The sequence below is a fragment of the Brassica rapa genome, chromosome A04 (genome assembly GCF_000309985.2).
Source record: "Brassica rapa cultivar Chiifu-401-42 chromosome A04, CAAS_Brap_v3.01, whole genome shotgun sequence".
In the NCBI taxonomy this organism is placed as follows: domain Eukaryota; kingdom Viridiplantae; phylum Streptophyta; class Magnoliopsida; order Brassicales; family Brassicaceae; genus Brassica; species Brassica rapa.
Window position 1 is genome coordinate 12,978,090 of NC_024798.2, and position 26,771 is coordinate 13,004,860.

Here is a 26,771-nt window from a genome sequence, read left to right on the forward strand (position 1 = left end):
CAGTGGTGGTTTTGGAGGATAATCAGCTTTATTTTCTAATTAGAAAGGTATTAAATTAGAAAATATAATTTTAATGAATATTTTTTGGAACTAATAACTTTTTAGAGTATATATCATAATAGTTTGAATTTATTTATACAAATTTTAAGGAGTTGAAGAATTTAAAGATTCCATTGTTATTGGTAACATGATTCTTAGATTCCTAAAAAGTCTTGTGTTATTGCTTTGGTGATTTTAAAATTCCATATAAATCTTTTGTTATTAAAAAAGTTGAGTATTTTCTGATTTTGTAATTCTATTAAATTATGGTGTTATTGGAACAATGATTCATTACATTTTAACTCATTACTCATAACTTTCAAAATACTATAGTTAACTCATGTATTCTTAAAGTTGAGATGACAAAATCAATATCTCTTTTATCATACGTGATTGTTTATATGTGAGGCACCACCACGTTTTGTTTTTTCTATTGAATAACAATCAAATATGATTTTCAAATCATCAAACTGTTCACTAGAGTCATAGCGTAAGAACTTGTGATTTGGATGCCCCTACAAAAAAAAAATATACTTAAAATACAATAGAAATAATTTTAAAAAAATACATAAACCTAAGAACTTACGTAAACCTATAGCAGTAAGTGATCCTTGTTCACGTAAACTATATCATGTGCATATATTTTTTAACTCATAAACTGAATTTTATCTAACAAAAACTTTGCAATTCAGGAACATATCTAATAAAAATGATGCAAAATGAAGACATACCTTTAAATAGTCATTCCATACTTCGTTAGAAGCCACAAATCTTTTCATGATAGGATCCCATCCAAAGCCTGAACTGTTGTTTAAAAGATCAACATAACATTGATATTGACCCTTCAAGAACTTGATTCTGGTAATGCTTGTGGGTTTTTTGGCATCCAAGTCTTTCATTCAAGACTGGTAGTATTTTATGTTCCACCGTTGCTTTGTTCATTATACCGTTACTGTCCCACCATCCATGTTGAATCCCCCCCCCCACAAGTAATTCTATCAAAACCTTGGTTTCCTCTGAATCCATGGACTATACTGATTTTTTTCTTTATCACCCATTGCAATCTTATGTGGAGTTAATCATTATTAGTAAAAACATACACATAAAATATTTATCATTAACAAACAGTAAACATCAAATCTTATGCTTCTAGTCTCAACAAATAAAATACTGAAACCAAACGTAACTTGAAAGCAACACAAATAACAATCAAACCATTTTATACAACTTATATATATGAAAAACAGAGAAATGGATCAGAGAGATAGAAAAAAGGGAGAACCAGAGACTTGTATTACCTTGACAGTTCTCTACGATGGACAAAAAGCAAAGAACAATTATAGACGTTCTTTTTCATTATACAGAATTCAACATACCATATTTGCATATATTATATGGAAAATAGATAAATATTAGTGGAAAAAAGTTAACATAAATCCCAATAAATCATCACCAATCAAGCCAAAAGAATATAGGGATTCCACAAATATGGGAAGACATATTGTTAGAATCAATAAAAATCTTTACAGAATTAAAATTCTATTGATTTTTGAAATCAGCGTGAATCAGCTTCTCACTAACCCCCTATATACTTTTGATCACAAGCTCAATTATAATAATAATATGAAGACAAAATTACAAATAAGTGAAATTATACTTACTATGATGTATTTATTTGAAAGTAAATATTTTCCTAAGCTGCATAAATGATTTAATAAAACTAAAGTGATTAAATTGAAGTTTCTTTAGAACAAACATGTATTAGATATTTTTCAGGAAGAAGTGGCTTTCGAAATTATTTTAAAATAATTATCTTAAAATACTATTTATTAAGAGAAATAACTATGAATACGAAAAATGTTAAACCAAGTAAAAAGAAAAATAAAAACTACAACGAATGATAGTGTTATTAGTATTAGTTATTATAAGAATCAAGTTGTACATAAAATACAACGTAAATCAAGAAAATATATGATTCTTATGTGATTATGTGGAAGAATAAAGAAGAGAATATATTCTCTTTGATTTGCTAGTATATATTTTCTTAATCTATATAATCTTATATATTAAAACAGAAGTCACAACTTTGATTCATGTGTAATTTTTTTTAAAAATGGACCTAATAAACCTATTCATAGAAATTCATACTATATTTTAATTCAGACTAATAATAAATATAATTTTAAAAATATTTTAATCATAGTATCTTTTGATATCTTTTTATTTTAAATATAAATATATTTATTTTAAAATTATAACAAATCTGTTTAAAAAGATTTTTACAAGATCTTCATTTTCGAAATTATATTTAAATATTTTCACTAATTTTGAAATTAGTTTAAATATTATTATACATTAATATATTCAGTTATATAAAATGAAAAATAAAAAAATCTATAATATTTTAGTTATTATATAATCACAATCAATCATATTAAATTAAAATTATTATATTGAGCTAAATATAATAAAATTGTATTAAATTTAGGGCAATTGTCAATAATAGCACCTTTTGAAGTTTATATCTCAAAAATAGCACTAGAAGGAGAAAGTCACAAAAATGACATTCATTAAAGGGTAAAATATCCCTAATACCCTTGGTTTAAAATTAAATAAACAAACAAAAATAAATAAAATAAAAATAAATAAATAAAAAATAAAAAAAAAATTTTTTATAGTTTCAGATTATATGTTTTCAGATTCGAAATTTCTATAATTTTTTTTTTGAAATTTTTTTTGATTTAATTTTATTTTTTTTTCAAATTTTCTTTTTATAATTTAAAATACTTTTTGAAACTGTTTTTAAAATTTTTATTTTTTATTTTAATATTTATTTTTTATAAAATTTTAAACCCTAATTCCAAAACCCCACCCCTTAACTCTAAACCCTAAGGTTTGGATTAATTAACCCAAGGGGTATAAGTGTATATTTACCTCTTTAATGAAACCTATTTTTGTGACTTTGAGCCTTGAGTGCTACTTTGGGAACAAAAACTTGGTTTGGTGCTATCTTAGTCTTTTTCTCTTAAATTTATATATTTATATATTTTATTTTCGTAATTATAAAATATTTTTATGTTCAAAAATAAAATCTAATATGTTGGTAAGATGGGTTAACATTATCAAACTATATAATACATGTATAAAAATTAACATGTATTTCTTTAAAGTTAATAATATAAAATCTTTGTAACTACTTTAATCATAATATATTTTCATTTTAAATATAATATATATTTATATATTATATTTAAAAATTCTAATAAATCTGTGTAATATTTAAATAATAATTTAATGTATTTTATGTTATCGTTTAGAAATGAAAATAAATAAATTATATCCTATTCTATCTACTTTTATAGTCATGATCATGTTAAAATATAATTATTATACTAAAATAAATATGATAAAATTATATTTAATTGATAAATTTATAAATTTTATTTTCATAAATATAAACTATTTATTTAAAATATAATATGATGATAGAACGGCTTAAAATTAACAAACTATATAATACATGTCTAAAAATTAACATATCTTACACTTTTATATATACAATAGTAAATTATCTAAAATGAATAAGCATAAAAATATTGGTAAAAAGAAATCCAGTTTTGAAATGAATTTAGCATAAATTAAATACAAAATATTTTTTAAATATATTTTCTCATGAATATATTAATTTGCTTAATAACTAAATGCAAATACAATAAGATAAATATATAATATGAAGTGGCAAATACATAAGGTTTAAACAATTAATTAATTATAACATGTAAATTATAAAATTATTGTATTTGAAATAGTTATATAAATATTTAAGTATATGATTAACATTAAAAATATATACCACTTATGTTCTAAAACAATAATTTATGTATAGAAAAGTGAAAACAAACACCCGTGCGGTTGCACGGATCAAAATCTAGTTAAATCTATTAAACTAAAATATTATTTTTTGAAATATGAATTTTTCTTACAACCATATTTTATTAATTAAATTTATACAGAAGTGTTCATAATTCAACTTTCCGGCTGTGCCATGAAATTTACCTTGACGCATTCGAGTTGTTCTCTGAATTCGCTGTCGATTTATCCTAGAGGTTTCTCTACATCTACCAGTTATGTTGTATTGTCTTACTGTTTTGCTTCTAGTGCTAGGATTGTCTCTTCTTCAAAGTGTAATCCGGAAGTTTAAGTATTAATGAAAGTTGTGTTTCAAAAAGAATACATACCTATAATTTTGGATCAGATGTTCCAAAGCAGACCATGTAAAAATTTAGTACTCTGGTAATTGAAGATCAAATAATATATGTAATTTGATTATTTAAAAAACATAATTCTCTCTGCTTACAGAAGAAAAAACAATGTAAAATTTTACTCTCATCAAACTAAAATTTATTGGATTTATATACACATATTAACTTTTCATAAAATCAGTCAATACTTTAATTCCACAATGACCACTTAAAATTTGACTACTTAATAATTATCTAAAATGTTGATTACTACACACGATTTCACATATATAAATATTATATAATATAAATATTTTGAAGATTTATATACTTATTATTTTATATTGTTTATTTTCAATTGATTTGCAGGGCTGTGAACGGATGGGTTATTATATAAAAAGTCAATTTTATGTGACTACCCATCCCGCTCACTCGAAATCCGACTCACAGCCCTGCAAAGCTGTGAGCCTGGGATCCTAGTGAATGGGACGAGTTGTCACAGAAACATGCCGGCTGTAGCGAAAGATAGTAAAAATCCTCGAAATTTGCATAAGACAGTGAACTTTCCTGCCTTGATGCCATCCATAGATTTTTTTTACTACTTCTGTTTTCATTGAACCAGAAGACGCAGCTATTATACCAGTGACCTCAGGCCTTTATGTTTTCGTATCTCCCAACTATAAAGTAGTCTGTCTCCAACTTATTGATGCATTTAACTCAATAAAAGTAAGTGCATTAGTGGCAATACCTAATGCCATCTACTTTCATATGCTGTTATGTACTATGCATCCAAAATGAATCTAAACAAAGATATACACAAAAGCTTCTGAGTATTGTGTTTACCTTTCTCAAACCAGGTGTATCAGTGTCAGAAGGAAAAACAATAGTGACATGAATGTCATAAGCAATAACTTTTGTTGGAGTGATTGTGCTAATCCTTGAAGCCCAAACTTGCTCGCAGAATACGCAGCATAGCCATAGACACCCACCCAGAACATAAAAGAACATCATTTATCAAAGACCCACATGATTACACTTCCACAAAGCTCACTCATTGATTCTAAGTTAGTAAATACAAGAGACGAACGTGACTAGCTTGAGATGAGACGAGAGCAATGGAACCAGGTCCACGACCTTGCGTTGCTTGCATGGCGGGCAAAGCAGCCTTAACCACGTTAAAAACTCCTTTGCTGTAAACACATTGATTCACAATCAACACATCGACCGGATCCGGATTTCAATAAAATATATAATCTCTCTCTCTCTCTTACAATAGATGAAGTTTTGAATATTTACACACATATTAAATTTTTTACATTTTCTAAATAAAATCACTGAAAATATCATTTAAATTAATTTATTTAATGATAAAAAAATAGTTTAAATACAATTTTTAATAAAGTTAAATTTACATTTTTTGATAAAGTTAAATTACCTAAATATGTGAAAACATCATATATTATGAAACAACAACGATCACATAAAGCATCATTTATATTGAAACGAGGGGGTAGAATATAATTTGTTGGGGTTTGGATGATTTTATACTGAAAACAATGAAAAATACCATTTTTGTGGCAATTATTTGAAACATTTTAAAAGTATATATTTTCTTCAAAAAAAAAACTTTACTTCACATTTTTAAAAGAAAATCAAAATGTTTGAAATGAAAAATAAAAATATATTAGAAAACGTTTTCTAAATATATAGTGTTTATACAACCAAAATATAGTTATTAAAATGAAAAAAAATGGAAATATCATTTTATGAAATTAAACCAAAATATAATCAAATAACATATTGTTTTTAATGGTTTTAAAATGTTGTAACTAATAAAGCCAAAGACTAAACAATTTCGCTTGTTTATAGAGTAATAACTGATGATAAGATAACTGATAAAAAGTAAAGTGACACTCGCCGCTTCACAATATAATTTCATCCGTTTTCCACAATACAAATTCATGTGTTTTCCTGACAATCATTCGCACCTGTCTTTGACTTTTCTAGCACAGTAAATGGAGTACTGATTATTGATTAATATGAAAGGTGTTTATCATTTATTGTGAAAGTCACATGTCATACTTGTGGGATTCATAAGATCACTTTCATTCCTAAATATAGGCCTGGGCGTTCGGGTACCCGTTGGCATTCGGATCGGGTTTTTCGGATTTTCGGGTTTACACTCCTAGGTCCCATACTAAAATTTTATTAGTACGGGTCGGGTTCGGATAATAACACTTCGGGTTCGGTTCAAAATTGTATTGCGTCCTAAAACCCATAAAGTAATCATATATCGTACGGATTCGGGTTATATCGGTTCGGTTCGGATATAACCGATGTAAAAAACAAAAAAATTAAAGCAAAACATAAAGAAAAACATCTAAATTAAATAAAAATTAATATATCACACATAAAATTGATAAAATAATAATAAATGTTAAATCAAGCATGAAAACAAACATTATTTGTAAACAGTATGTATTTCTTTATAGAGAGTAGACTTTTTATTTCAATTAGCAAATTATAAAATACTTATTTATAACTAATTATGTACTTAAATTATTTATTAAAAATTTAATATTTATTATTATATATCATATAACCACAAATATTGAATTTAATAATTGAAATACTTATATACATTTTAAAATATTTATATTAACTATTAATTTCGGATTTTTCGGGTTATCCGTTCGGGTTCGGTTAATAACATTTCGGGTTCGGATATTTTTTGTACCACCCTACAAGACCCGTTCGGGTATTTTTACATTTCGGGTCGGATAACGGATCGGGTTTTTCGGTTCGGGTTCGGTTCGGATTTCGGGTTCCGGATTTTATGCCCAGGCCTACCTAAATATCTGGTTCTAGTCGAATCTCAAAAGTTTTTTTTTTTGACAACTAATCTCAAAAGTTTTTACCCGTGCAAATTCGTTCATTTAACTCTTAAAAGGTTTTCGAACAAAAATATATTTTATAATAAATTGATTATACAGCATAAGCTATATTTTCTACCAATCAAAAAGACTGAAATTTCCATTGATAATACATGTGTTTCAAATTTTCGAAAAGCATTCTTAGTGAATAGCATTTTTTAATGAGTATCTCAAATTCAAGATATTATTGTTTTAATATAACAGTAATACATAATTAGCTTTTATTTTTTTCTAAAAATATGAAATTAAATACATGTTAAACAAATGGCTCAAAAGTCTTTAGAAAGTGTCTCATTAGTCCAGAAACACTTCAGAAAATAATAATAATAATTCTCTTTCACAGTTTTTTTGGTTGAAATATCCTTCTCAAAACCTTACCATCTCTAAATCTTCAATGGTTCTCTCAAAATGATGAGTTTTGAGTTTTTTTTTCTAAAAGTTCTAATTTTATTTTCTCAAATTAGAATATTTCAAATATTTTTGTTAATAATTATTATTAAATTATATTAGTATTTTTTATTTTAAAACTTACAAATTTTAGCTCACAATAATTTTATTTTAACTAAATCTTTATTATATACATATGTTTAGTTTTTAATAGAATACACAGTGATTTATTGGAATTATAATTGTGTTAATGAAAATATTAACAATTTTTTAAGTATAAAACATATATATTTAACATTTTTAGATATGAAAATACATAAAAATTGAAAGATCAACTTGCAAAAAGAATTCTAACATCCAAATGATGTTGTGAATAGTATTTTCTCAAATTTGATATGCAACTATTCATATCCTCATTTTTATCAAGAAATAAGTACCATGCAAAAAAAGATTTTCTTCATTTTCTCTTTCGATGTGACATACCATTAGAAATGGTCTAATATTAGTTGTCTAAAGAGTTGGCCTATGAAAAACTCTTGTTACTCTTTCTCCTGTATTTTAATTACTCCCTCTGCTTTCCTTTTTATATGACATAGTAGAGATCTGCACACAAATAAAAGCATCCAATACAATAACTTTTCTATCCTCATCATCAATTCATTATCATGTCTTGTAAAGCACATAGCCACAGAGTAAAGTAAGTATATATAGGGTAAAATACATAGTCATTTGTCACTATATTTTGCATTGTTTTTGGAAAACGTCAAGTATATTGAAAAATAAAATAATTCTAAAAAGACATTTATAACAAAGCGGAGGGAGTACTACCTACCTACAATTTCCACAGTACATGTACAAACTATAAAAGCAGAAACTGTTATTTATTTAATCAAAGTGAAAGTTGTTGTCAAGGTCAAGCATTGAGACTTGAGAGGCAGCGCATGATGAGTTTCATGTGGAACATTGAGGTATTAGTCATAGCTTTAGTTGTTGTAAGGATCAGCCATTGGTTGTACCAATGGTCGAACCCAAACGTCAGGTGCAGTGGCAAGTTACCGCCAGGTTCAATGGGTTTCCCGCTCATCGGAGAGACAGTTGATTTCTTTAAGCCTTGTGGATTTCTCGAGATCCCATCCTTTTTTCAGAATAGGATGCAAAGGTCAGACTCAAGTCTCTGTATATATATATATACGTAGATTCTTTTTTAGCTGAGAGGAAACGTTGTTTATATCTAAGTTTGTTGTGTTTGTATGAATGTTTTTCTAGGTACGGGTCGTTGTTTCGGACCAATATTATGGGTTCTAAAACTGTGATATGTACGGACTCAGATGTTATCTTCGAGATTTTTCGACAAGAGAACCAGTCTTTCGAACATAGCTATCCTGATGTTTTTGTCAAGGTTCTTGGAAAAGATAATTTGTTTTTCAAGACAGGGGACATCCACAAGCATTTAAAGAAAACCACTATGCATCTTATTGGTTCTGAAGGTTTGAAGATAAATATGATAAGAAGCATGAACCAGGCGACCCGCCAGCATCTTAACTGGAAGGCTAGCGAAGGCACATTCGACCTTAGGGATGCAGTTTCAAGTGTAAGTTCTTACACATCTTACATTTCTTTCTCTTAAACAATATTAAGTTTTCAAAACTAATTAAACTCTTCAATTTTGTAGTTGATATCATCGTACATGACAACGAAGCTGATAAGTAACCTCAAAACAGAGTCTCGAGCAAAACTTATAGATCATTTCAAGGCCTTCAATTTAGATTGGATCCGGTCACCCTTTGCTCCCTCCACCTGGAAAATTATTTACGATGTCCTTAAGGTGACGCCATTTCTCCAAATTTTCTATGTTAGTAAGTGGCAAGTTAACTCGCCCGCGGGTATGATATTTTCTAAAAATGTAAATGCCCTACGTTTAAATAAATTTTTTGTGCACTTATTCTCTATATAAATTTTTCATAATATCCTACGTACTACTTAACTTATCGCATGAAATCGTGATGCCTAAAGTGACCGGTTATTTTGTCCATGATCTGGACCGGGCCTGCATCAACTTATCGTTCAATTGTTTTATCTAGGCAAGAAAAGGAGCGATGCAGGTAATAAAGGAAGCTCTCAAGAAGAGGAAAGAGTCAAGAGAACAACACGGAGACTTCCTAGACACGTTACTAGAGGAGATGGAGAAAGAAGGCAGCATTTATGACGAAGCTTCTGTAATAAACCTTCTCTTAACTATTGGAGTCATCTCAAAAGATACTACATCTGTCGCTACTGCCTTGATGGTCAACTTGCTATTCAAAAACCCAAAAGTGCTTACAGAGCTGAAGGTAATATCTGTTAATTTGAGAAGATAAGGCCATGCGTGAATGTTTGTGGTTGCTAGAATGGTTTTTGGTCTTATATATTGGTTGTGAGCTTTTTGCTTTTTGGATTAATTTTGGGTAATTTTTAACAATACTGGTTAAAAAAATGTTTTACTACAAAAAGATAAATGTTATTTACTTCTTAAATCTCTAATAACTAAAATAATATATTTAATAAATAAAAATAGTATAAAACTTAGATAAATATATTAATTATATATAATTATTTAAATATATGTATGTATATATACATATAACCGATCACAAAGATCGGATATTCTTTCCTAAGAATAGTAGAATTTGTGACTTGATTCATTTTTACTGATATTTCATGTTACTATTTGTTTTGCTTCTTAAAGTTACAAATATTCAGATTTTTTTTATTCGAATCGAAACGGAAAACAAACTGAATCAAAATTTATGGATATTTTATCTAGCCTATCTAATATGTGTTCTTTCATATTTGGTTTAGTTTATTTTCATAATTTAAATTTTGATTGTTAATTAATTTATACTAAATAATTAATATTACCTAAGAATACATTAATTAATGAGATACTCACCAATGGGTATGCTCTTATGGTTTAGGTGTAACCCATACAATAAATTTATGGTTACTCTTCATTAAACTTCACTTTTCTGGATGCATACACCCCCGTCTATAAACAACATTAAAATATATAGTTTCTCTATTTTCTTAAGTAAACCCAAAAACCAATCTAAAAACTAAAATTATTTGAGGCGTAACTCTGCTTGAATTAATACGCTCATCTATATAATGTGTCAGAGAGAGCATGAGGCGATTTTACAAAAGAGAGAAGATAAGGAAGCTGGAGTTAGCTGGGAAGATTACAAATACAACATGACTTTCACTAACATGGTAAAACATTCTATAGCTACCTTGAAAATTTAGGATATATACGCATGATGTCTCACAATCTATACATGTAATGTAATGTCCGTGTAGGTTATCAATGAGTCACTTCGACTGTCAAACTTGGGTTCCATATTATTTAGAAAGGCCCTGAAAGATGTTGAAATTAAAGGTGAGTTAATCGTACTCATATAACATCATATAAATTCTATGATCTCCAATATTATTAATTAGACGTTATATGGAGAAAATATTCTTGCCAACAGGATATATAATTCCAGCGGGTTGGATCGTGGCCGTTGCACCATCTGTGGTTCACTATAACTCTCAAATCTATGAAAAACCGTTGGACTTCAATCCCTGGAGATGGGAGGTATTTTATATATTTATTTTAACATTTTCAATACACACCATTAGCTAGCAAAAGAAGTATCATATAGTAATTAGGCTTTGTCTTGGCAGGGGAAAGACTTGAGGTCAGTGACTAAAACTTTGATGGTGTTTGGAGGTGGAACGAGACAGTGTGTAGGAGCAGATTTTGCGAAGCTTCAAATGACAGTCTTCCTTCACCATCTTGTGACCACTTACGATTTCTCGGTGGTCCAAGCATGTGAGATGACTAGGACACCATTTCCTTGCATCACCAAGGACCTGCTTATAAACATCTCCCCAAAGTCCCCCAAGTGAACCTTTCCGTTCCAAGTCTTATTAATTAACTCACTAGTTCTAATAAATTGAGCATTTCATCCATAATAAAGACTAGTTTCTGCAATCTTAAGAATCCTTCAGAGATTCTGATCAATATAACTATATAACTTATCGTTTATAATTTTAAGATATTCTACCATATTTTTGTGTGAATTGCCGCTTTAAATTAAAGAACTTTCAAAACAAATAATCCATATTTTAAAAACCCAATAACAATGAAAATGCTTTGGGATTGGAGAGCGCTTGCTCATGTTTGCATGGTCAAAAACACTCGAACAAAACAGGTTTATTTTTTTCCCTTTGTCCGCTACAACTAGGGTTGGGCATATTATTCGTTAAATTTCATCCGATCTATTATTTTTTTAGATTTGATCCAAAAATCTGGATATCCATACAGCTTCTGATCAAAGAAAGTATAGCAAAATGTGATATCCGTAAAAAATAAAGCAAATCACACATATTATTTTTTTAAAGCTGGATATCTGATCCGATCCGTATATTTATGGATATGTAATGTAATTTTATAAAAGCCATTATATATATACACATATTTTATGAAATAACTTGGTTAATTTTGTATTTTAAGTTGTTTTTTAATATCTTTGTTTTGGGTTACTTAATATCTAGTTTAATGTTTATATTGAGTCAAATGTTAACATATGATTTTTCTTATTAGGTTGTTAATATTATTATTTTTTTGTTTTTGCTTTACAACTTATGTTAAAGATATTTTTTTTTGGTATGATATTATTATTTTATTTTAAATTGGTACCATGAAGGTTTGTTTATTTAATTTTAATGTTATATTTAATTTACTTTTATTTTAAATATTTATGATATACCTGACGGTGAATCGAGTAATCCGCGAATATTTTTTAAAAATTGGATATCCGTCAAAACGAATCACAAATATAAATATTTGTTTGGAGAAATTATTATAAATTGTAAAGCCATCAGCAAGTTAGACAATGATTTAGCACCATGGCTAGGTTTTCTCGGTTATCTTCCTAAAGGCTAAAACTATCATAGATATGAGGTATTGGACAAATATAATTTAACATCTGGTTAAGATGTTGAGCATGACAAGTTCAAAATTTGTCATGCACATGTTTAAATTATAAATGGGTGAATGTAGAGACATATTTAGTTATTTTAATGGATGTGTTTTGATGGATATGTTTTCGTGGATACATTTGTTATATTTCTGTTAGTATTTTTTTGGATAGATTCTTTTGATATGTTTCATGGATACATTTGTATATATGTTATGTCTAATACATAACTCACTTATTCAAACTCATTTGCTCATAGCACTATTTTCCATCGACAATTTTGTCGTCCATATTTTCGCCCATCAAAAATTTATCCAAAAAACATTGATCCACAATTATCAAAATACACGGTAAACATATTTAAATTTGATATTTTTTAACAAAATGTATTAAAATATATACATATGGATATCTAAATATAAAGAAAGAAAAGTTATGTTTTGTTTTATACATTTATAAGTTTATTTATATACTAGAATATAAAATAGTGACAGGTATAGTATGTTACGAAAAAATAATTTTTTTTTGTAATACTAACGAAAAATTAACTATAATATAAAGTTATAAATTTTGTTGGAAATAAAATAGTCAAACAATAACGGTTTTGGTTGAAACTAACTAAAAATTATAGTAAAATAGGAGTATTTTTATTACTAGAATAAAGAAGTCCCAAATTTAGAATGTGTCTTTTGCAATGTTTTAAAAATCGTTAGGTAGTGGTAAAGCATTTTTTTAAGAGATTATTGTTTAGGTAGATGCGTAACTGATTTTCTGAACGCTTACACCAATTTTTTAAAACAAATCGGGTTGAAAAATTGTTTCACTTATATCCCGATTTACCGACTAAGGGATATTTATCGACTAAGCGAACGGCTAGGCACCGTATAAACCGATTTTTAGAATATTAGCCTTTTTAATTAGAGGAATAAACAGAAATTTTTTATTTTTTATTCCATAACTAGAAATTGCCATTTTATAAAGATACACTGGAACAAAATCCGCTTCTACTATAGAATTTTATTTTAGGGATAGAAATAGTAAAATACATTAGAAATTGTCTCGAAGGTAAAGTTCTCTATTATTATTTGCTTTCTTAAGGTGGGTGGGGGGTATCGGATGCGTCAAAAGAAAAATGTTGGGGTTTTAAATCATGCAAGATTCAAAGGAAACACTGAGAAAGATCAAAACAGCAACACGCACAATTAAGAAAAAGAAATATGGCAAACCGACTTTTAAAACAAATAGAATCCGTAAAGAAATGAAATTTGATATAAAAAAAAGGAATGAACAAGCAAATGTTTCAGGATCATTGGCCACGCGTGGTGTTGCGACTGCTTTATGCATTTCTAATCGGGTTGAAATACGGATGTGCCTGCAAAAAAAATCCACATATTCTCAACTCAATTATTATATAACGAAACTAGTTAAATATAATATTAAAACGTGAAAAAAATGTTTCTTACCATTGCTTCTTTAGCAGTTGGTCTTTCTTGGTGATCATATTTCAGTAATTTGTCCACAAAATCAACAGCCTTCTCAAAGAAAAATAAACCAAAGCAACTGAATCATGCTCAACCTTTTACCGCAAAAGCTTCTTAAATATATAGAGAAAAGAAAAGTATGTATACCTCAGGAACTGCCAAGTGCTGGTTTTCGGAATTGATGAACTTTGACCATGGCTTTCGGCTATGTCTGCATAGAATCAACAAGGCAATCATTCAAAACTCTGAAATGGGAAGAAAATAAAACTTTCTAAAACGAGGGATACCTCCCCACTAGGGATGCAAGATTAGGGTCCAACTCTATGCGGTATCTATTTAGGTAGGTATTGAGTTCGTCTGTGCCAAGTACCTTCCATAGTTAAAAAAACACATGTCATTGTACCATTACAAGATTTATAAGTACTTGTTAACTATAACTTAGAGGAACATGATGATTCGAAGATCTTACCTTTGCTATTTTGACCAATTGATCATAGTTGTCATGACCATAAAAGAAGGGTTCCTTGCGGAATATCTGCATAAAAAATTACGCATCAGACACCACAAATGCTTGTATAAACAAAGCATGGTGAAATAAGCGAAGCGCACGAAAGTTCTTAACAATACACCACAAACCAAACTAAACTAAACATCTTAAAACGCTTACCATTCCAGCAAACATGCAGCCAAGACTCCACAAGTCTAAGGAATAGTCATAGTCCATTAAATCCACCAGCAGCTCTGGCCCTTTAAAGTATCTGTCCATCACATGTATATCAAGCGAATGCTTCATATCAACTTAGATGAAGTATGAAAAATGTATCACGCAGAATCTCGATGTACAAAGAGATACATTGTTTAATAATTACAACAACGAGAATCTTGCAGAGGACAGAGAGACTAATAAATAACAAAAGGGAATACCTTGAAGCAACACGAACATTGTATTCTTTCCCAGGATGGTAGAACTCTGCCAAACCCCAGTCGATTAAGCGTAGCTTCCGTTGCTCGTGATCAATCATAACATTATGAGGCTTCACATCCCTGTGCATGATTCCACGCGAATGGCAGAAATCCAACGCCTGCATACACATTACCAAAAGAAACGGATAAAAACAATTAGAATTAGATTAAAAAAAAAAACAATTTAACAGCTTTTCTTTACAGAAGAGTACTGTTCACAAGTCAAATAAGGTTGGACACTGTACATCAATCCCAGTCTATCAGATACAAGAAATAACGGTCTAAGTAAGTAAAGATGAAGACGTATTACAAGTACGCATCCCACACACTTTCACAATGAAGCATGGATACATAAGCTACATTCATATTAACAAGCATCTGTTTGAATATTTTCTACATAAAGAACTGAGTTCTAAAGACCAATAGGTAAACTAAGTGGGCAGCACAACATAATAAAGAGGAAAAGACAATCAATTATAAGGTTGAAAAGGGCAAAGGCTGTGCGAGTACAACGCATTCCTTACAAAAGTAAGACGACCTCAATAACATAATAAATAGAACATTACTTGTCATTTTCACAAGCAAGAGAAAGCTTTTGCTCCAGTTTGACACAGCAAGCAAAATAGACATGAAATGTCTCTAGGAAACGCAGTGAAAGATATAACGTACCTTCAGAAGTTCATAGATGTAATAACGAACATCATAGTCTGAGAGAGTTGGATAGAGGACTTTAAAATCCTTATTGTTCACATGCTCAAATATCAAGCTCGGCGTCTTGGACTGCTGATCTCTAACGATGTCGAGCAACTTGACAATATTCGGCCCGCCGCAGAGGTTCTGCAGAATCTTAATCTCTCTCTTAATCTGCATCAAGGAGGAGCAACAACTTATGTCAGAGATGAACTCACACTTTCTCCTGAGCATTAAGTTAGATTCAACAAACCTTCTTCTTCTTGACAGGCTTCAAGATCTTGATAACGCATTTCTCGTTATCAGTGGCATGGATGCCTTCAAAGACCTCACTGTATTTCCCCCTTCCCACCTTCCTAACAACCTCGTAATCATCCTGTGAACTGCATCATAATCAATGAAGCTAACTTAAACAACAACACAATGATAGTAACCACAACACACAAAACTCCAATTCAAAGAAACCTAAATCTACATTCCATAATTGACTCAGCCGTAACCAATCTATATTCCTATATTCCACCTTGATTCTAGCAAAAATCGATCGCATACCAATGATGAAAGATCTAGCAAGCGATGTAATTAGATAAGAGAGGATACGTACCCCCATTGAACAGCGAGGGACTCGTAGTCCCAATAATCCTTGGGTTTTATGACGTTGACATCGGCGTAAACCCTAGCCTTCGACGGCGCACCGGCACGCCGGATGGATTTACCGATCTTCTGCGCCAGCGTTTCCGATTTATTCACGCGGGGTTGTTGGCGGTAGAGAGAGGCGAATCCACGGAGAAAGGAGAGGAGGCTCTTCTTCTTCGCCGGAGAAGGAGAAGAGATGGAGAGGAAGGAGAAGCGGAGGTCGTTGGCGGCGGAAGCGTTGCGAAGAGAGGAGATTGTGAATCCGATAGGCCTAAAGGCCATTTAACATTTTAATTTAATTAAAATTCTTAAGGAAATGAAAGACAGGGTAACGACTTGCTTCTCTCTTTTTTTTTTTTCCTTCTTTTTTTTTTTTTCTTTTTTTTTTCCTTCTTTTTTTTGGCTTTTGCTGTTATATTATATGAGACGGTAAAATGTTTTAATATTATCTGTACTCCTTTTTCTTTTCTTCCAAATATTGTCTTTACTCTATGTCAGATTTAGGAAAATTACCGTAAAAATTGTTAACAATTATTAGTATTCAAGAAACAGTTAGGTTTAATATTTTTCAAAGGTGCGTCGGATTTAGTTCAATTTGATTCAATCTTTTAACTCATAAATATATCACTTTAAAAAACATACGTATTTTGGGTTGTTCAGGGAAATTAATTAGCATCAATGAGTGTTAAATGGTCTAGGGTACTATTATTCAGTAAATACTTATGTATAATATGTTTTGAGGGTTAAAATGTAGCAAGGGTTATATATGAATTCTTCCTAAAATTTTGGAAGATATAGGTCAATGTGTAATTAACATATACTCAAGATCGGCCCTCCAAAAATGGTCAGTTTGAATACAATTTAGTTTCAGTTCAGTTTTTTATTGACAAAAGTAAAAATCACATTAAAATTTTTGGTTTGGATATTCAGTTTTAGTTTTACTGGTTTTAACTGAAATTTATATTTTATTTGATCTAAGATCTTATGAATTATAATTCACTTGTTAGAATTTTTGGGTTATTATGATCTTAATGAATTTGATTTCTTATTGTAAAAAAATTGGTTATCAATTGTATTTTTTACTAATACTTGACCGCTGGAATTATGTAGCTTCTAAGAGAGAAATCTAGGTTAAGTGTGATAATCAATTGCTTCAATAAAGTGAAGTGAACAAGTCTATGTTTTTATTGATCAAAATCAAAACTAAGATTTAAAAAATAAAAGAATGTTTAAGAAATCAAAGCACCAAATCAACTATTTTGACATAGAATATCATTTTCAATTAAAAGATTATTAAAACAACAAGCGAAAGTAATTATAAGATGATGAATAAATAAAAATATTAGAAAAATGATAGTAGATGAGAAAATACATAATAAAGACCACAAAAGAATAGACAAATGTTTGCACATAGTTCAGTACTTGTACACTGTATAGAGATGTCATTAACTTACGACATCAATAAATTATCTCAAAGTTGCAAAACACCATTCAAGATATAGAATTATGTGGGTGACAATAAAATTTTCATGCATTATGCAGTTGAACTGAAAAATGGTTTTAAATAAGAGAAACATGGGTTGAAAGAATTATGGAGCATGGAAATGGTCACTGTGAATTTATGTGAATTTATCTTAATTCGGTATGGTTTTCATTCTCTTTTGATCTTGATATTTATATTAAATGTTGTTTTAACTTATTTTGTCTGAATACTATGAAGATATTTGGGATTGAACGTTAAATTTGGAGAAGGTCATGGAGTTGGATCTTTTGAGGTGTTATGTTCTCATCTTCACATATTCATGCAATCAATGATATAATATTTAGTATACATTATTCTTATTACAAAATATATTTTTCAAAAAAGGTAATGTATAATTATTGAACTATGACGCTGGTTTCTAGTTGTTTTTATTTTCCAAACCGTTTCAGATCAATCTATTTATAGTTCTTATGATAGGATGGTCGAAACATTCAATGAGTTGTTCTTAAGCTTCCCACATTCCTCATCCGATCTCAACGACAAGAAGCATAAATTGTTGTATTTAATGTTCTTCTTTTGCTTAATGAGTTTAGATAACATTAAATTACAACAATCTCACCTCAAGGTGCAGCTGTTGAAGTTGGAAGAGCTACTAGGGTTAGGGGAGCTACATGGGTTGGAGGATCTATTTGTGTTGGTGACACTTCTTTGGTTTTTCTTCATTTGTATAGTATGTATTGGAAGAATAAACATAAGAGGCGTTAGTTTTTGCAATGTTAGTTTTGGAATGTTTTAAACATTGATCAAATGTTCTTTTTCGCTTGTTTAGATTCTTAAGATTTGTCTGGTTAATGTTACTTTCCATTTTTTAATTCTTAAGCTATTTGTATGTTTGACTAGGAATATTTAAATTTTTGTCATTTTTTAAAAAAATATCAAGTTTGCTTGTTTAAATGATTTTTACATTTCAATTTCAAATTCAAGAGGTCACTGAATTCATGAATATTTATTTGACCTAGAGGATTTACTCTCTTTATTCTCTTTTTTGGCAATTAGGAATAATATGTTTTAGTAATAAACATCTCAACTAAAGATTGAACATAACAGACCCTTTAATTTTCTTTATAACGAATAAACTCCATAACTTATAATCTTTATTCGTCTAAATTGGAATCAAATATGGATGAAAAATTAAATAATATGATGTGTTCAACTAAAATAATATAAGTTATTAATAATAAAACTTCTCAACAATTATCTTTTGAATGAATAAACCCTTCAACTTAGAATATGCTAATATTCATTTTAGTACATTATACAACCTAAAAATAATGATCTAGACGATGATCAATCAAGTGCGAGCATTAGAATCATTTTAGATTAAAAAACAATAGATTATTTTCTATTCTAACAAATCATGAGTTCATAATTCTATTGAAACTCTTATCTTAATAATGAACTACTCAGACATTGAAGTAAAAACAAGACTACATAAAACTTCTTTAAAAGTCAAATACGGATTATTTTCCAAAAACTACAACTCTGATATAAAATATAGCTTACAAAGCCCATCCAACAACTATAATTCTGATGTAAAATAACACATAGCTCGTTTTAAGGTATTTATACCAAGGGTTCAGTATCTCTAAATTTGGATCAATTATTCGGATGCAGATATTTGCTGTCCTTAATCTCAGCAATGTATAGAAAAGAAAAGTGAAAGTGATAGTACAAACACACATGTAATCAGCTTTGTTATATAGCCATCAGTGGTTATAGATACATATATATATATATATATATATATATATATATATATATATATATGTATATATATATATTCTCTCTTTCCCTCTAGCTGAACCCAACTCAACCACCTCAACACGAAGACTGATCCCACCTTCTTGACCAATAACATTTCTTCCTTCCGGGATTGTAGCTAGATTTGCCAACACAGCTACAGTTTTATCCACCATCCCAGCTGCTGGGTCCATTAACATGATAGGGAGTCATGCAATTTCTCTTAACATAAACCAAACTTACGTAGCTTGAGTTCATCAGTTATATTTTAATCAAAATCGAATAAATCAAATCAAACCGTTTAGGATTTTCTTTCGCTCACCCTTAAAAGAAAAGAAAAGTATTAAAGGCCTAGGGCTCCGTTTATATTTACAATCTTCTGCGCTTTCCTTGTTTTGTAAAGTATTTAATTTTAATTTTATCTATCTCCAATGTATCTTCCTGTACCATGTGCAGTGATAAATTTTTTGCACCATGTGCACCAACACGGATCACCACATAACTTTAATCTTCTGCATTAGGTGGTTTTTTGTACTATGTGTAGTGATAAATTTTTTAAAAGTTAAATTATATTTAAAATGAAATTTATTAATATTATATATTTTATTATTTTGACTAATATTTAATATAAAGTTGATTATTTAAGCATAAAATTAAGAAAAAAATATTTTTGTTTATTTTAAATTACATTTAATAATATATATGTAATATATTTAAAATTCGAATCTTAGATAATTTTTTATCTATTTATTTTGGTTAAATGTATTAAATTAACTTGTATAAAATTACTATAAATCATATAGATTAAAAATTATAACTAAACAATATTTATAAAATTTGTAGATATCTAAAAGAAACTAATGATATTACGACTAGCAATTTATTAATTTTTTTAAAAAGATGTAGAAAATTTTGAAAATATTAGTAATAAAAATTGTATAATTATAAATATACAATTAAATAATGTATTTCGAAATTTATAGTGCATAAATCAATATATTTATTTTAGTGATGATTTATGAATTATTACCATATTTTAAGAAGTTTAACAAAAATATAAATCAACGTTAAATGTAATGTATTAGTTATTGTCATATTCTATAAAGTTTACCAAAAATATATGTCACTAATAAATGTGATTGTCTATGTCATATTAACTATAAGCTATGTCATCAATCTTGTTGTTCATGTCATCATTTATTTTGTAAAAATGATCGTACAAAGGACATATGGCAAAATCACTACGCAAATATAGTCTAGGATATTTTATCTCTCTCCGAAACCCTAAGGATTTCTCCTCTCTTTTTTTTTGGATAGCCAATGATCTAGAATCTGATTTTAGCGTTGATATTAACTGAGAATTAACATCAAAGTATTTCAATGTTTGATATAATGAATTTAATTTTAATGTTTTTCAAAAAGTGGATGAAGTCATGATCTAGAATCTGATTTTAGCGTTAATATTAACTGAGAATTATCATCAAAGTATTTCTCAATGTTTGATATTAATGAATTTGATTTTAGTGTTTTTGAAGGAGTGGATGAAGTCATTGCCCAACTCCAAGTGTCCTGCATACAAGATGAAGTTTGGTTATTTCGTTTTTTCGTTAAGTGTCGGCTTAGGGGCTGTTTGTTTCACCATTTGTCATCTCCATCCAAATGATTTATTTGTATGATCTATTCAAATGATCCATTCACATTTTTGTGATTGTTTGTTTGTCCATCCACATGGCTCATCTAGATGAATCATCTAAATGGATCTTATGTTTGTTTCTTTATTTTCATTTCCATTCAAATGAATTTAGTAAACAAATTACCAAAATACCCTTGTGTTGGTTTAATCATATGTTTGATATTAAATTTAACTATATTACATTTAATAATTTAGTTTAATATATTTACATTAGAATTATTTCAAAATTAACGATTTTTTGCAGTTTGGACGGGAAAAAAAAAGATTTTTCGGTTTTAGCGAGAAAACACATTTTTCAGTTTCGGCGGAAAAACAAGATTTTTCGGTTCTGACGGGAAAATGAGATTTTTTGGTTTTGGCGGAAAAATACAAATTTTCGGTTTTGGCGAGAAAACACGTTTTTGCAGTTTTGGCGGAAAAAGACGTTTTTGGCGGGAAAACGCGTTTTTTGCGGACTTGGAGGGAAACACGTTAAAACAAAATTTTTCAGTTTTGGCGAGAAACGAGATTTTTCGTTATTGGCGGGAAAAAGCGTTTTGCAGTTTTGGCGGGAAAACACGTTTTTGGCGGAAAAATGTGTGTTTGCTGTTTTGGGAGGAAAACGCGTTTTGCGGTTTTGGCGGGAAAACACGTTTTTCGCGGGAAAATGTGTTTTTGCTGTTTTGGCGGGAAAATGCGCTTTTGCGGTTTTGGCGGGAAAACACGTTTTTGCGGTTTTGACGGAAAAACGCGTTTTTGCGGTTTTGGCGGAAAAACGTGTTTTTGCGGTTTTGGCGGGAAAACGCGTTTTTGCGGTTTTGGCGGGAAAACACGATTTAGCGGGAAAACGCGTTTTTGCAGTTTTGGCAAGAAAACACGTTTTTCTCGGGAAATCGTATTTTTGCATTTTTGCGGTTTTTGCGGGAAAATGAGTATTTTCGGTTTTGTGAAAATGAGATATTTCGGTTTTGGCGGGAAAACGAGATTTTTCAGTTTTGGCAGGAAAATGAGATTTTCGGTTTTAGCGGGAAATACGTTTTTTTGTTTTTTTGGCGAAAAATACGTTTTTGCAATTTTGGCGGGAAAATGTGTTTTTGTGTTTTGGCGGAAAAATGTGTTTTGGGGTGTTAGCGTGAAAACATGTTTTTGTGATTTTGGCATGAAAACACGTTTTTTGGTTTTTGCGGAAAAACACGTTTTTGCAATTTTGACGGGAAATTGCGTTTCTGGGGTTTTGGCGTGAAAAAATAGTTTTTAGGTTTTTGCGGGAAAACGTGTTTTTGTAGTTTTGTCAGTTTTCGTATCTGACAAAAATGATATTATTTTTAGATTTGTAATTTGTGAATTACAATATTAGGGACATAATAGACATTATACCTTTTTGAATAAATCATTTTTATTCAAATGATCCAAATTGGTTCAGTTGAATGAACTTTAAAATTAAGCCTAAATTTCCAAAAGTCATCCGGATGATTCATCTGAATGAGTTGTACTTTTAGTACCTAAACAAACAAAACTCTTATCTTCATCCAAATGACTCATCCATATGGAGAAACAAACAGATCCTTATTTATAAAAAGCATACGAGAATAAGGAAATAGGAGAATTAGACATTATTCGTGTAAGAAAAGGAATCCTTAAGCTAGTATAAATAGAAGGCAATGCTGAAGGTTTTGAATCATCCGAGAGCAATAAGAGAGGTTAGCAGTTAAGAGAGGTTTTGCTTTGGTTATTACCTTGTGATATTTATTTCTTTCTTTAGATAAGTTTTGGTATCAAGTTTATTCCAAATTCTATAGCTCAAAAAGTAGGTTTAAATCCTAACAGAATTGTAGGTAAAAGATGGCGAGTTTAACCAATAACTAGATTTTGACCCGCGCTTAGAAAGCGCGGGTTTGTTTGTTTTTTATTTATTAATCGAAAACTGATTTGCAAATTACCATTATTTAACAATTGAGTTTTTAGATTTTTATCATTTTTTTCTCTTCAAAATATGGTATTTGTTCGAAATATGGTAGTTCTTCTATAATAATGTTTGAGTTTTAAAATTTGTTTTCATATCTGACCTAGATTCATGGTTGAACCTATAGACCCAATACATTGTATATAATCCGGTTCAGATTTAATGAAAAATTCGTTAAATAAAAATCTGATATAACCAGGTAAAAACCCAAAAACTCACTATTAACCTGTAATCTGATACCATTGATCCGATTACAAAATATCTAATAGTATTTTTTTAAAATTGATTAAATTACTCATATATTTATTAATATTACATAAATTAGTGATTCCTTAGAATTTGACAAAATTTTATTATGTTATCCAAATAAAAATTGATAATACAAAAATCTTATTGATATGACAATATTAGTTTATTTTCGTTATTAATAACCTATTATAAGTTTGTGTTTTTATTTTAGATTTAAAAATTAATTTTAAGATAGTTTTTAAAATATTCTTGAACACTCGTAATTGTCATATCAATATTATGTATAAAATGACATTATAAATGGAAAAATGATATTGAAATATGTATATGATATATGGTGTAGGATATAGGATTTTGGTTTGTATTGAAAAAATGTATAATATTCAAATGATCTGTTTTGAATATTGATATGTATATTTAAGAAAATAATATTTTCATGTTTTTTAATTTATTTATAATTCATAATATATCTATACTTATATTAAATTTAAAGTTAATATATCTTTTAAATATATATAAGTCCATTATTTATAGATCCATTTAGGTCTATATGTAGGCCCAAAACTAAAAGACTTAAATGCCATTAATGAATTTTATTAATACCTTGTAAAAATAAGGGTATTTTTGAGAAAATTGAAATTTTCATTAAAGGGAGAATGATCCTCTTTTAATGGTATTGATGATGTGCAAATCATCGAGCCACATCCAGATTGCAGAGTCGTGCTTGAGAACACGGCACTATTGGTTTCCAAAACGGGGTTGGAGATGGAGAGGAGGATCAGGAACAGTAATTTTCGTAATGCAAAATTCAACTTCCTGAATAACTCAGACCCTTGTCGCGCTTTTTACCAGCAAAGGCTTACTGAATACCGTGAGGCTTCTCCGAATCAAGAACCTTATGCTCCAGTAGCAGTTACTACTGATCATCCCGAGTGTAAGGGTCCTCCATCTAGTTTTACTTTTGAACTTGAACCTCCTCACTGGATCACTCTCAAGGAACATGCTACTTTGAAGCTCACTGCGCAGTCTGTGGCACGCTATGGGATGTCTTTTCTCGAGGCTTTAATCAACAAATACTCTACCAACCCTCACCTGGGATTTATCAAATTCAATGATCCTAGGTGCTATTATTTCATTCAACTTGTTTATGCTTATTCGAGAGTACTAAGGCTGAGCAAAACGGATGGTGCTTCTACGGAGACCTTTGTTAAGGGTTTTCTCGAGCAGCTTCAGATTCTACTTGAAAAGGATGAAGAAGAAGGACTGGAGATGGCTATGAGTGACTTGGATGCTGTTGTGGGTTGTAGTGATCACATGGAGGATCAAGAGTCTTTTGCTAAGATGCCACTCCCTGATCACCTTTTAATGGGGATTTTGCAACTACAACATCACCAAGGAGAGCCAAAGAGACAATAACCAGTTCCATCCTCTCTTTTATTGTTATTTTTACTATTTAATAATATAATAATAAAATATTTTACTGTAAAAATTTAATGTTACCTTTAAACTAATCTTATCAGATAAAAGGATATGGTTTCTAGGAACTTCACAAGCCTGCGCCAGTTTTCCTCAGGAGTTTTTGTTTGGATTTGGGCACTAACGATAGCTGTATGATGAGCTTTGCAGTTACTTTAATCAACTTTTATGTTTCATAAATCAAATTAGCAATGATTATTACTTTCGTTTGCTGTTTAGGACATCCTTTGTTCCCCACATGATGATTAATTAGACAAGATAGTCATTGGTTCGCAACACAGAAGGATCTCTCTTGTTTTTTCATAATAAGCTTACAGTAGACACCCAAACGATGATTATTTATCCCTCTCATCTTCTTGAATTTGAAAATGTGTTATCTTGGGTCAGGCTGTTGTACGAGAAGTGAATCCGGGATTGATATACTCGTGTTTCTTGGGATCAAGAATGCTTGGGAGTACAGTATTCCCGTGGCTTATGAGCGGACAATCACTGCTAAGGCTTGAAGATTGCTTAGTCTACATATACGCAACACTCGGGATTGTGTTTTCTGTACGAGCCTATGATCAGGTAACTTAATTGAATAGAAAGCTTTAAAAATCTCGTTGCTATTCGTATTGAAGGCCTCACACACTATATCTTGCAGGAAGTCAGAACTTTAGTAATACTTTTTTAGACTGGTACTGCCTTTGCTTGCAAGATTAATTAAGGAACATGTAATAATATGCTAAGGCTCTTATATACATTCATTCTGATGAATCTTTCATTCTTTTCTAGTGTAGTGAAACTTTTTGTTCTTATTTATAGGTATGTACTGAATACGTTGCGTGGAGGGATGATAAGCCTTTCTCATGTCCCCGCTAATGCTGCTATCTTGTCTTGCTTTATGTCCCGTTAAAAACATATATGGCATCTGTTTCGATCGTGTAACTACACCAAGATTGGCACAAATATGATTACCCTTTTTGGACTTGTCCACTTAAGGGGAAGCAAGACAGGGCAAATCAATATGTTTCCTAACAAAACTCAGGTTGGTATGTGATCTTGTTTGTCTTAATGGTCTTGCTTTTATTTTGTAATGGCAACATGAACTGAGCAAACACACTAACCTCTGAAGCTCAGAAGATGCAATGAAAAAGTTCTTTTTATTATGAAAGTAATTGTTTTTTTTTTCCAGTTCTTATCAAGAAAAAAAAAAGGTCTTCAAATTATTGTTTTAATAGTAAATGTGAATTCAAACTTTTTCACGTTTTACGTTATATGATTGGTCTCTTTTCTAGTTGTAGCAACCCGTTTCTCACCATTGAGAGATCTACGCAACAACAAAAACCAAAACTGAAACTCAAGACTTTGCATGCATACAAGAAGCTAGTCTCACAAAGAAAAAAAAACATGTAGGGTATGACTAGTAAAATAGTATAATGAAAGTGAGGGACGAAGAAATATTATTTGGGGTACAGTTAACTGAGTAAAACTTTCATATTATATCATCTTGAGTAAAAATTTACATTATTTCTCTTCTCTTTCAGCTGTAAAATACTTTTACTAATATTCACTTGATTGGAGAAATAATAGCTCAACTAAGAGAAACAAATTCTGCTCTTTTTGTGTACTTGACAATATTTTCCAGTCAAGACATTCTAATCATAAAACCATATAAATATATTATATATTTGTAAACTAAAAAGCGGTGAAGAAGACTGATTTCGAAAATTCAACCAACTGGAATAATTTACTTTATATATATATATATTTAATTAT

The 26,771-nt window shown here is 29.7% G+C and overlaps 3 protein-coding genes across 3 annotated transcripts; 2 read left to right on the forward strand and 1 right to left on the reverse strand.

Annotated features, from left to right (window-relative positions):
• Nucleotides 1-8,500: 8,500 nt before the first annotated feature.
• LOC103864453 (cytochrome P450 708A2-like) lies at nt 8,501-13,036 on the forward strand. The gene is made up of 8 exons (XM_009142201.3): nt 8,501-8,759; nt 8,867-9,191; nt 9,273-9,425; nt 9,682-9,930; nt 10,754-10,846; nt 10,934-11,012; nt 11,107-11,213; nt 11,303-13,036. The coding sequence occupies exons 1-8, from the start codon at nt 8,542-8,544 to the stop codon at nt 11,525-11,527; spliced, it is 1,449 nt and encodes a 482-aa protein (XP_009140449.1). The 5' UTR covers nt 8,501-8,541; the 3' UTR covers nt 11,528-13,036.
• Nucleotides 13,037-13,717: 681 nt separating this feature from the next.
• On the reverse strand, nt 13,718-16,754 carry LOC103864454 (casein kinase II subunit alpha-4, chloroplastic). Its single transcript, XM_009142202.2, has 10 exons — nt 16,339-16,754; nt 15,988-16,117; nt 15,714-15,908; nt 15,006-15,163; nt 14,749-14,839; nt 14,551-14,616; nt 14,369-14,451; nt 14,229-14,292; nt 14,064-14,132; nt 13,718-13,972 (listed from the first exon to the last, which is right to left on the reverse strand). Exons 1-10 carry the CDS (start codon nt 16,650-16,652, stop codon nt 13,937-13,939), a joined length of 1,206 nt encoding a protein of 401 aa, XP_009140450.1. The 5' UTR covers nt 16,653-16,754; the 3' UTR covers nt 13,718-13,936.
• Nucleotides 16,755-21,608: 4,854 nt separating this feature from the next.
• On the forward strand, nt 21,609-26,194 carry LOC103864623 (probable splicing factor 3A subunit 1). The gene has a single exon (XM_033289511.1). It carries the CDS (start codon nt 24,303-24,305, stop codon nt 24,951-24,953), a length of 651 nt encoding a protein of 216 aa, XP_033145402.1. The 5' UTR covers nt 21,609-24,302; the 3' UTR covers nt 24,954-26,194.
• Nucleotides 26,195-26,771: the final 577 nt, after the last annotated feature.